Source organism: Ovis aries, chromosome 12 (assembly GCF_016772045.2).
Source record: "Ovis aries strain OAR_USU_Benz2616 breed Rambouillet chromosome 12, ARS-UI_Ramb_v3.0, whole genome shotgun sequence".
In the NCBI taxonomy this organism is placed as follows: Eukaryota; Metazoa; Chordata; class Mammalia; order Artiodactyla; family Bovidae; genus Ovis; species Ovis aries.
The window spans coordinates 48,673,338-48,683,965 of record NC_056065.1 but is presented as its reverse complement, the minus strand read 5'-3'; the positions used below and the strand labels follow the sequence as shown (position 1 = coordinate 48,683,965).

At 59.8% G+C, this 10,628-nt stretch overlaps 2 protein-coding genes across 5 annotated transcripts in view; one reads left to right on the top strand and one right to left on the bottom strand.

Moving 5' to 3' along the window:
- The first annotated feature begins 106 nt into the window (after nucleotides 1-106).
- The window catches only part of SMIM1 (small integral membrane protein 1 (Vel blood group)), a 13,358-nt gene continuing 2,836 nt past the window's right edge, over nucleotides 107-10,628 (top strand). Inside the window, exons 1-7 of one of the 4 annotated variants that reach the window (XM_060396139.1) lie at nucleotides 107-172; nucleotides 465-590; nucleotides 2,814-2,940; nucleotides 3,196-3,345; nucleotides 4,509-4,629; nucleotides 5,922-6,294; nucleotides 6,596-8,376. In XM_060396139.1, coding sequence (XP_060252122.1) covers nucleotides 2,828-2,940; nucleotides 3,196-3,322 — 240 coding nt within the window. In that variant the 5' untranslated portion in view covers nucleotides 107-172; nucleotides 465-590; nucleotides 2,814-2,827 and the 3' untranslated portion in view covers nucleotides 3,323-3,345; nucleotides 4,509-4,629; nucleotides 5,922-6,294; nucleotides 6,596-8,376. Of the gene's footprint in view, nucleotides 173-464; nucleotides 591-2,813; nucleotides 8,377-10,628 lie in introns of all 4 variants that reach the window. The other 3 variants (XM_060396138.1, XM_015099260.4, XR_009595728.1) reach the window with 3 other exon arrangements.
- LRRC47 (leucine rich repeat containing 47) overlaps nucleotides 5,960-10,628 on the bottom strand; it is a 17,457-nt gene continuing 12,788 nt past the window's right edge. Inside the window, exons 2-7 of the mRNA XM_015099259.4 lie at nucleotides 10,130-10,582; nucleotides 9,321-9,437; nucleotides 8,669-8,784; nucleotides 8,278-8,380; nucleotides 7,952-8,041; nucleotides 5,960-7,807 (exon numbers count right to left, since the gene is read on the bottom strand). Coding sequence (XP_014954745.3) covers nucleotides 7,559-7,807; nucleotides 7,952-8,041; nucleotides 8,278-8,380; nucleotides 8,669-8,784; nucleotides 9,321-9,437; nucleotides 10,130-10,582 — 1,128 coding nt within the window. The 3' untranslated portion in view covers nucleotides 5,960-7,558. The remainder of the gene's footprint in view (nucleotides 7,808-7,951; nucleotides 8,042-8,277; nucleotides 8,381-8,668; nucleotides 8,785-9,320; nucleotides 9,438-10,129; nucleotides 10,583-10,628) is intronic.

The following is a 10,628-nucleotide window of genomic DNA, read 5'->3' as shown; positions in this document are numbered from 1 at the left end:
ACCCAGCGAGCCAACGCCCCGCCCCTTGTCCAGATCCCACCATCCACCGCCTCGCCTCCGGCCCCGCCCCCGCTCAGGCCCCACCACCCCCGACCACGCCCCCTCTAAGCCCCGCCCGACTCCAGCCCGGGACACGTCTGCGGCGCGGAGCGGCTGGGGGCTGTCGAGCCAGGTGAGACGCGGGGTCGGAGTACAGCTTCCTCGAGTAGCCAGTGGGAGGAGGTGGTGGGCTTGGTTTCTACAGCTTCCCGCCCTCGGGGCCGCGGTCTCCCTGGCCTGCGAGCGCCCGGCCCGGAAAAGTGGAATTGCTGGGGTGGGGGCGGGGTTGAATGGTCCCCCGGCCCACAGACTCCCGAGGCCAACTGCCGGGCCAGCTCCTGCTGGCCGCTTGGGACGCCCCAGAGCCCTTTTCCCTTCCCTACTCTTGCTCTTCTTCACTTTTTAAAATTTTCTCTTTCTTTAAGGTTGGAGAATTCTGAGACTCCCCAGACCCCAAACTGCGAGCTGGGAGGTGAGATTCACTGGCCTGAGCTCTGACCATCTTCCTGGATCACAGAGGCTTCAATCCCTGACGTCAAGACTCTCCTCTTGTAAGTTGTGGGCTCCTTGGAAGTGCATTGGGGTGAAGGGGTCTTAATGTATGTACAGTCCCTGTGTGCCCAGAACTCTGTCCCCACACACTCCCAAGAGGCAGTGGTACCCCTGGGAGTGAGGCTTCCAGGGTTTAGCAGGTGTCCTTGCCAGGCAGCACAGCCCCAGGGTCCTGTGACATTGTGGCCATCACGTGTGGGTTGGTCAGGCTGCTACAGATGAGTGAGTGAAGCCTTCAGACCTTGGCTCCAGCACATCAGCAGCTTCTGGTGGCTTTGTCCAGCCAGATTGACTTGAGGGCCACAGTCCACATCAGTCAGGAACCCGTTCTATCACAAACACCAGGACCCCACTATGCCAGGCTGGAGCAGGTTGGGCTGGCCATCCTCACACCAAGAAACCCACGGGTGGGCAGTGGGTGTGCATTTGAAGACTCAGCACCACCGGGTAGTGTTGCAGGATATCCAGGCTGCAAAGTGGCTGCTCAGCTCCAGCCATCACATCAAGGAAGAGAGAAGGAGGTGGCTATTCTCTTTCACAAAAGCAAAAGCCTCCTGCTCCTGCTGCTCTCCAGCACCTTGCTCATATGCAGGTGTCATGGGAAGTTCAGTTAAGTTCAGTCACTCAGTCGTATCCAACTCTTTGCAACCCCATGGACTGCAGCATGCCAGGCTTCCCTGTTCATCACCAACTTCCGGAGCTTGCTTAAATTGATGTCGGTGATGCCATACAATGCAATCAAAACTTGTCTTAGCCCATGAGCATCGCTTGGGGCTGGGACACTGCAGCCTGGAACAAGACAGGGGATCTGGCCACAGGAGGGAGGGGTGGACATTAGGTAGCGCACCGAGCTGGCTCAGAGCCCCTTTGCTGGACACACCGTGGGAAAGCAGAACCCACAGTCAACAAATGTTTGGCCTCCCTGGGGCCTGAGACCTGGCCTGCATGGCTGCCCCCAGAGCACAGGCTCCCACGGGAAGAACAGGCTTTGTGGCTTTGAGACAAGCTCCCTTCCTTCATCCTCTGAGTCTGGGATTTGGGAAAGGGCAACCTGGAGGGTTGACTCATTGGAAAAGACTTTGATGCTGGGGGGGATTGGGGGCAGGAGAAGAAGGGGACGACCGAGGATGAGATGGCTGGATGGCATCACTGACTCGATGGATGCGAGTCTGAGTGAACTCCGGGAGTTGGTGATGGACAGGGAGGCCTGGTGTGCTGCGATTCATGGGGTCGCAAAGAGTCGGACACGACTGAGAGACTGAACTGAACTGAACTGAACCTGGAGGGGGTTGAAGTGGGTTCAGAACCACCTGCTTTCATAATTTCTGGGTTGGCTTCTTGCTAAGTGGCCCACTGTGCCTTTAAGCCTCTGTGTCCCAGATTACCTGGAAGACAGGTCAGGTTTTTGCAGCAAAGTCTCAGGCCTCTAAAAGTGAGGGGGCTCTCAAGCCCCTTGACCACCAGCAGGGTATAGCAGTAGGTGAGGGAGGGGAAAGGCCAGAATTCACAGCTACTGCCACTGCTGCCAAGCCCTACCAGCTGCCCTCAGGCCTGCCACTCTGCAGGCGCCAGCCCTTTGCCTCCCAGCCTCCAGGGAAGGCTCTGGGGCCTTATCTGGCAGGAATGGGAGGAGGTCAGGCTGTTATCAGGCTTGGTGACCTGACCCCAGCCAAGGGCCCTCCAGGGTGGCAGCAGCTGTGTCTGCCTGACCCCCAGGGCGGAGCAAGCTGGTGGAAACACAGACTCTCACATTCCTGAGGACAGGGTTTGGCAGACTTTCAGACTGTTGGAATTCCTTCTTTGCCTCCTCCCACGTCACCCTGGGCAAGTGGCCTAACCATTCCTCATCCCTAAAGCCAGATGAAAGGATGTGGGAAGAAATTCCCAGGTGGCACAGTGGTAAAGAATCCACCTGCCAACGCAGGAGACGCAGGAGATGTGTTTGATCCCTGGGTTGGAAAGATCCCCTGGAGGAGGAAATGGCAGCCCACTCCAGTATTTTTGCCTGGGAAATCCATGGACAGAGGAGCCTGTTCATGGGGTCGCCGAGAGTTGGACATGACTGAGTGAGCACACAAAGGAGCCAGCCCACCTCAGTGCCCCTCTGCCCTGGCCCCACCCCCAGGCAGACCCTCACCCTAAAAGCAATGGCACATGGAACCTGACCGCTGGCCCCCTGGGGGTAGAACAGGCCTCAGTCCACCCTCTGTCTCTCCCACCAGAACCCTGTGCCCCCATGATGGAGCCCCAGGAGAGTAGCATCAGGTACAGCAGGTGGGAGAACAGCCACCCGGATGAAGTCCATGTGGCCAGCGGGCCCAGCACAGAGGAGGCCTCAGGCTGGCAGAGGTGAGGGGCCAGGAAGGAGGGGCCCCACCTCACCCTATGCAGACCCCTCCTGTCCTTCCTGGCAGCCACCACATCCGCAGACCCGGGCCCCACACTTGCCCTGACTTGTTCCTTCACTTGCCCCCTCCTGTCTTCTGAGTTCAGAGTGCCCAGGCTGCCCTGCTGCCCGGGGCCTGCTCCTCCTCTTCCCCTAGCCCCCATCCCCACTCCAGTCAGGGCTGCCCGGGGCTCACGTGCCTGCGGTTCTCACTCTAGGGTCTCCCAGAAGCTGTGCTCGGGCAAGCTGGGCATCGCCATGAAGGTGCTGGGGGGCATGGCCCTCTTCTGGGTCGTGTTCATCCTGGGCTACGTCACTGGCTACTACGTGCACAAGTGCAAGTAAACGCTGCCCAGACACACCCCCAGGTGCAAGGCTGGAGGGACCCCCTGTGTGCGAGAACCCTTCCATGTGCATGTACCCACCTGCCTACACAGACCATGGTGTACCCAGAGTCCTGTATAACAGCCCCACTGTCTATACACAGCCCCCACCGTTTATACACAGCTCCTCCTGTTTTATACACAGCCCCCCCGTGTATACACAGCCCCTCCTGTTTTATACACAGCCCCCTCCCCCGTGTATACATAGCCCCCCCGTGTATACACAGCCCCTCGCCATGTATGCAGGCATTCCTTGCACCAATGCACAGATTCCAGGGACTCGCATGGACACTGGTGTGCACAGCTGTCACAGGCACCCACAGACATATAGCCAAACAGGGATACAGGTACATGGGAGCACACACATGCATGCCTGGCGCATACCCACCCAGGGGCCCATGTGACTGGAAGACCAGTCCCAGCCTGACTGCAGGACACACCCAGGCTAGGCCTGCAGCCCAGGGCCCCCAAACCACCCTTCTCTCCCTACTGGGGTCCTCCCTGGGTGGGCTTCCGGTGGGGCTGTGTCCCACCTTGCAAGCTCCTCCCCTCTCTAGCCCTTCTGACTCCCGCTGTGGAAGGATGCCTCTAAGGACAGGGGTATGTATGTCTCTCTGTCCATCCACCCTCCCCAGGGGCTGAGTCTTTTCCTGGGCAGAGGGGGAAGGGGGCCTCAGCCCTTGCCCAAGACCCGCTGCTGTGTTGTCCCTTCAGGAACGTGGGCGTGTTCCCTGGGGCTGTCCACCCCGCCGGGTGGGCTCTGCAGGAGCCTGGCCCTTCCACCTACACCCTGTGGGAGGCCCAGACCCTGCACTCGGAGGTGGTCATTAAATGTCTGTTGAACAAAAACATGGATGATGGTGTCTCCTGTGGGCCTCCCCAGTGAGGCGTGACTGATGTGAAACTGGCTGGAGGGCATCTGGACAGCGGCTGGGAGGCCTCTCGCTGAGCTCTGGCCTTGGGATGCACCCAGTCCTGGCCAGGCCCTCTGGCGGGAGGTGAGAACATGGGGCAGGGCTGAGTTTCCATATGTGGCCAGGCCTACTCCTGTGTCTCCTGACCACGGATAGCGTCTCCCTGCATTTAGGCCCTCCTGTTCTGGGCACCTTTGTGAGAAACACCATCTTAGGACAGTGTCCTCACCCTAGAGTTGAAGGCAGGAGATGAAGGACAGTCAGGACCCTCATGGACTCAGCAGACCTGGGTATCGGAGGCTGAGCAGCCAGGGAGGGCCGAGACCCCACGGGACTGGCTGCGGGCCTGGGTCAGGTGAGCATGAGGTGGGGCTGCACCACCCAGGTGACCCTTTGGCTTTGAGTTCCCTGCTGGGCGGGGGTTCCCCCAGCAGTGATGCTTCAGCAAGGCCTGCTGCAGGGGGTAGGAAAGCAGGGTAAGGGGCTGTGGTGGAGGGTCTGTTCAGCACCCTGGCCTCTGGGGCCTCAGCATCCATCTCTAGAGAAACGCCCCCCATCCCCACCCACCACTGGGGGAGGGGGCGCCAGCTGACCCACACCTGTCTGGCCTCTTTCTGATGCCCCAGTTGGGAGTCCCCTCTGGCCATCTCAGGACTAGCACTGGGGTGGGGACTGTGGGGAGGTGGGCAGGGGCCACCAGCCTGGCAGATTTAGGCTGGGTGGCCTCCCTGGGCTCTAAGTGGTCAGCAGTCCAGTCCAGGGGTACAGGGGCTGGACCTCCCAAGGCCTGGTGTAGCCTTGGACAGGAGCGGGGTGACGGTGCGGGACAGAAGGGAGGAGTCACCCTGGCTGTCCCCTGCACCCTACTCCCTCTTTCTGAGGCCGGCTTGGCCTCCCTGGCTTCTGAGATGGCCTGCAGCCTCCAGGGCCATGTTCCTCTGGGAGCCCCCCTCCCTCCACCACAGAAGCAAGTCTGCTGATGCATAGGAGTGTCTTGCCCAGGGCAAGGCAGGGAGGTGGGCAGGGGCTGCCAGCAGTCAGCTGTACACAGTGCCTGGGTCTGGCCTGGGTCTGGCCAGCCCTACCCCGTGTGCCCCCATGACCCAGTGGGTCTCAGAATGGAGAGCTGGGGCCACCAGTTTACACCCTGATGGATGCTCTGTGACCTTGGCCCCTGGGCTCTGCTGGCACTGGGTGCCTGGCCCATGGTGGGGGTTGCAGGCAGGGACACACAGGGCACACACCCCGGCCCCCCTCCCCCCACGTACACGAGCTACCTGAGACCCCTCCTCCCAACCCCACCCCTCTGCCCAGGGCCCCAGATGGACTCCGTAGCCAGGGTGGAGGCCATGTCCCGGCAGCCCTGGGGGAGTAGGGAGAAGGGAAGGGCTTGTCCCCTCCCTCAGCAGGTTAGGATTGGGGTGGTCTGCTGGGGTCCCAGCAACTTGACTCCTTCATGTTTGTCCCTGGGTGGGGGTCTTCTGTGCACTGCCACAGGAGCTGGTTCCCAGGACAGGGGTGGGGTTGAGGGCAGCAGCCTCTCTGGGCCAGGCCCCTGTGACAGGTGGTAACTGTGTCCTGCTATTTGTGGCTAGGGGGGCCCTGGTCCTCAGTTCTCCCACCGACACTCCCCACACCCTCCTCCAGAAATCCTGGGAAGGATTCACCAGGAAGGAGCCCAGATGTTCTTATCAAACATTTTTTATTAGAGGGCTGGACTGAAAAACATCAGAGTTTTCCTGCTGTACATTAAATATGTTTCCAAACTTCACACGCAATCAAGCTGCCCCAGAAGAGCGGAGGGCTGGCAGCCTCCCCACCATCAGGGAGGCCCCAGATCTGGTGACATGTGGCCGCTGAAGCCAGCTGGGAGCCAAGGGAGCAGCTTGGCTGTGGCCCTGGCCTAGAGCTCCCTGCAGGGCTTTGCTGTGATGTCCGCGCCCATCCCAGCCACAGCGTCAGCAGCCTTGACAGCCAGAGGTCACAGAGTGACAACGTGGAGGCACCAGGCAGACATCCGGTAGGTTTGGGGAACAGTCACGGGCGCCCTCTTCTGCCTGCCTAAGTGTGGCCGCCCCAGGGCTGACGATTGGCAGTCATGCTGGCAACTGCAGAGCTGGGCTGGGTGTCAAGACAGCCCTGCCACATCCTTCCAGGTGGGCTGGCTGGGCCCTGGGAAACCCACATGGCTGTGCGGCAGGCCCTGTGTGCGGGGTGTGGGCCTCTGCTGCTGATGGCTGCACACTGGGGTCTGGTGGGGCTCTCGCTATTGCCTCCCCAAAACGGTCCTTCTGACAAAACACACTAACTGTCCTTCGCAGGTCAAACAGCAGAGAAGCCATGGTGTCACTCCACAATGGGGAAGCTGGCGGGTCCCACTGTCCCATCCCGGCTGCTCCTGGAGCAGTGAAGTCTGAGAACTGCCAGGTGGAGCTGGAATCACCTAGAAGGCTGGGTGATGCTGAGCCTCTCAGGGCACGTGCCCTGTGGTTCCAAGTGTCAGGCTCCTCACATCTCTCCAGGCACCATCAGCTCATCCTGGTTCGAGCTGAGCATGGCTGACCGCCCTGTCCACGCTGGGAAGCCTGTTTTGTGGTGGGAAACCTGCGCACTGTCCTCCAGACTCAGGAGTGACACCTGGTGGTGCTGGTTTACAAGAGTGACCCCCACCCCACCCCAGGTCTGGCCAGTGCAGTGGGAGGGCTGTCACTCACCGGCAGGCTCTGCAGCCCGCCCCCAAAGCATCCAGCAGCACTAGTAAGAAAAATGATTGGACCAATTCTAAGGTCACATTAAAAAAATGTTTTTATAAAAAGATGACGGTTTACGGCACCTGGAGACCCTGACGTTGCCCCTTGTCTCTAAGCTGCAGTGCTGGCGCCAGAGGACTTTAAAAGACCCTGAATCGTAGAAAAATAACTGTGCAGCTCAGGAACACACACAGGGTTCAGCTTCTCAACCTAGAGCTGAACACTCACACCAATTATGGTGTCCTTTTCCCGCTGAATACAGTGATTCGCTGTGTGTCTACATGATTGCAGAACCCTGTGAGCAGTTAATTCCAACATTTGAGTGACTTCATAAAGAGCGCTGGCAGTCACTCAGGCTGTGAAGGCGGACACTGTGGCCTCCCCCGACGGCAGGCCAGATGGAGAACTGAACAGAGGGTGCATATATCCTAAGAACACCGAGGTGAAGAATTGTTTAATACCACCCCACGGAAGCCCCGAGGAGCTGGCGCGGTGGATGGCGCAACCTGGGAGCCTCAGGTGGCAGCCTGGCCATCAGCGCAGCACGGTCACATGGGCAGCGGCGAAGTCCAAGTCCGTCTTGGACGGGTACACCACCTTCAGGTGCCCCTCCTCGTCCACCACCCGGACCTGCTCCACCACCAGCGGGGTGCTCCCTGTCGCTTCGGCACCTGGAGTCGCCTTGGGGTCCGAGCCGTGTCCACAGACGGCATCAGACTCGGGGTCCGAGAGGGAGCCTTCTTCTCTGTTTTCCAGAGTGTACTTGTTGATTTCTGCCATTTTCTGAAAATGAAAAAGATCTTCTTAATCGAGAGAGAAAAGCCAACCCAGGGAAGTCATGGTAAAGGGCCATGGATGGGGCCATCAGTCCTGTGGAGCCAGTGCCTTGGTGGGTGGCATGCGCAGGGTGGGGCAGGGCTGGCTCACCAGGATGAGTGCGTCCATAATATCCTTGCAAATCTGCAGGCTGGCGGCGCTCGTCACTTCCAGAAACAGATCACTTGTGGTTTTCTTAATCTTAAAAAGAAATTGGGAAGATTTCAGGAAAGAACCAAGTTATCACAAGCAGACGCCTCAGCTCTGATGTCTCTCCTGCAGAAAACCCCTTGTGGCACATGGACCCAGACATGGCCCCCCGAGGAGCGCAGCGCACACGGTGAGTCGTGGGCGGCCACGGACGCCAGCAGCGATGCAGGCGAACGAGACACGTGACGTGGCCTCAGAAACACTCAGATGCTGACAGCAGCCCCCACCTTGGTCTTCTCGCTGTTCGTGATCGGTGGGAAGGAGATCACATCGCCGTCTGCATCCACGAGGCAGGGGTAGTGCTCCTTCCCGTCCAGCAAGTGCAGGTACCTGGTGGAGCACACAGTCTCAGGCTCAGCGTAAACGCAGGCTGGAGGGGGCTCTCTGTCAGGGCAAGGGCACGTTCCCTGGGCCTCCAAGGGGCCCAATCCCAGCCGGTGGGCCCGGCTGCCCCCTGCCTTGGCCTCTGTCCCAGGCACTTAGTGGATGTGCCAAAGGCCCCCCTTCCCCAGATGACACCCCTGCCAGGCACGGATTCTCTGAAGCCAGGAGACGCAGTGCTGACAGTGGGAGCGCCCCCAGAGTGAGTCCCCGGGAGGAGGGAGTCCCCTCGCCAACCTGTGCAGGCCCGACACGCTCTGCCGCTTCTTCTGCTTCCTGTGCTCCTCGGCCTCCAGCTGCAGCTGTCGCACCAGGTCCTTGGCCTTGACCTCCCGGCGCCCCAGGGGGATGATCTACAAGGGGGAGAGCTTCACACTGGCCTGGTGCTGTGGGTCCCAGCCAGAGGGCCAGCTGGTTGAGAGCTCTCCCTCCACGCCACGTGTGGACACGTGCCTTCAAAGGTCACCCCAGGGGCTGAACCTGAAACCCCTTAAGGCACAAGTGCATCCCCACGCTTGTGGCTCTGAGGCAGCCCTCCCTGGGGAACCCTCCTCTGCCGGGGCCCGCAATGCCTCATGTAGGAACAGAGACTAGGAGCAGGACCTTGACAGGACAACGCACACTGCAGTCAGCCCCAGATCAGGGGGTTTGCAACTGGGATGTAAATAGCAGTTTTGGTTAAGTTAATGAGCAGGTGAAGGAATCACTTTCAAATCACACCTCCTTAAATGAATTTACTTTTGAAAATAACTTGACACAGCCTGCCTTATCCTCTTGCAGCAGAGCAGGGTCACATTCTAACCAGGATGCTCTGACAATCGTCCACACGTATGCTTTTCTAAAGCCACAGACGGAACACTGAGACTGCACACTGGGCTGTGAGCCTCACCTTGAAGTCCTGTGGCGGGCGGGCGGCATAGAGCAGAGGCCCCCGGACAGCTCCGAGGTCGTGGGTTGCGATGGTGGCTACCGTCCTCTTCTCACAGAGGTCCTCGTGCAGCTTCGTCTGCAGCAGGGGATCCAGGGCGGTGGCGCTCAGTGTGTGAGGGCCCCTATCACCCTGGCCTCCAGAGCAGCCCCACCTGCTGCCTTTCTCTACCTCCCCAGCCACCTGTTTCTCTTGTGGAACCTTCCTTAGAGAACTGTTATCTGCTTACTAGCAGGATTTTCTCTTTCCCCAACTCTTACTACACGATGCTCAACACTTCCAAGGATCCATCTCGAGCTAAGTTTATGAGTGAATAAGCACAAGTGTGACTTCACAAGAAAAACCAGCCCGGATCTCAGGTCCTGGCTCGGCTCCCTCCCTGAACGCACGGCCTTCCACAGGTGGCCTCAGCCACGCAACCATGCTTGGGGTTTCCCACGGGCAAGGATGTGCTGTTTATTTTAAAACCTGGGCAGATGGCACATAAAGACAACAAATTCCTCTTGTCACAGACACTCAACAACTCACCCAATAACGTGCTGGCGAGAGCTGACAGTCCTAATACTATCTCATGTGAGATCAAGTGTGTCCCTTACTACAGGAGTGTACTAGTGACATTTCAAAGACTCAGGATGGAGGCCTCTCCCCACCCGCCCAGACCCAGGCCGGGTCAGGGGAGGAAACCCAGGCGCTTTGCAGGAGTGACGCCCAAGGACGCCAGGCCCACGGCCCATCCTCCCCGCCCCACGCACACAGCTGTGGGCACCCACCTGGCAGGACAGAAACCGCTTGAGCGCATTCCCGGGCCGCAGATTCATGCCCCGCACGACGGCGCCCACGAAGAATGGCCGCACATCCCTGACCTCGGGGCTTGCCCGGACGGTCAGCAGGGTGGGGTTCTCCGAGACATGCAGGACCCGGAGCAGCAGCCGGCTGGCCTCGTCCACTACAGCGTCTGCGCCTTCGCCGCTCTCCCTCTTCTTCCGCTCCCGCCTCTTCCGCCGGCCCTCCTCCTTGTCGGGGCCCTCGGCCTTGCCTCGGCCCCGGCCCCGGCCCCCAGCACGCAGGTACTCCAGGATGGACCTGGTCTGGCAGCCGCTGACCATCTTCTCCAGGCGCTTGTCTCGCAGCCTGTTCCCCCTGAAGTTGATGTCCTTGAGCTTTGGGCAGTCAGCCAGCTCTGCCGGGATCTCGCTCAGCTGGTTGTTGGACAGGTCCAGCGTCTGTGAGGGAGACCGGGACACATCAGATCCCCAGCTCTGGCCTGTT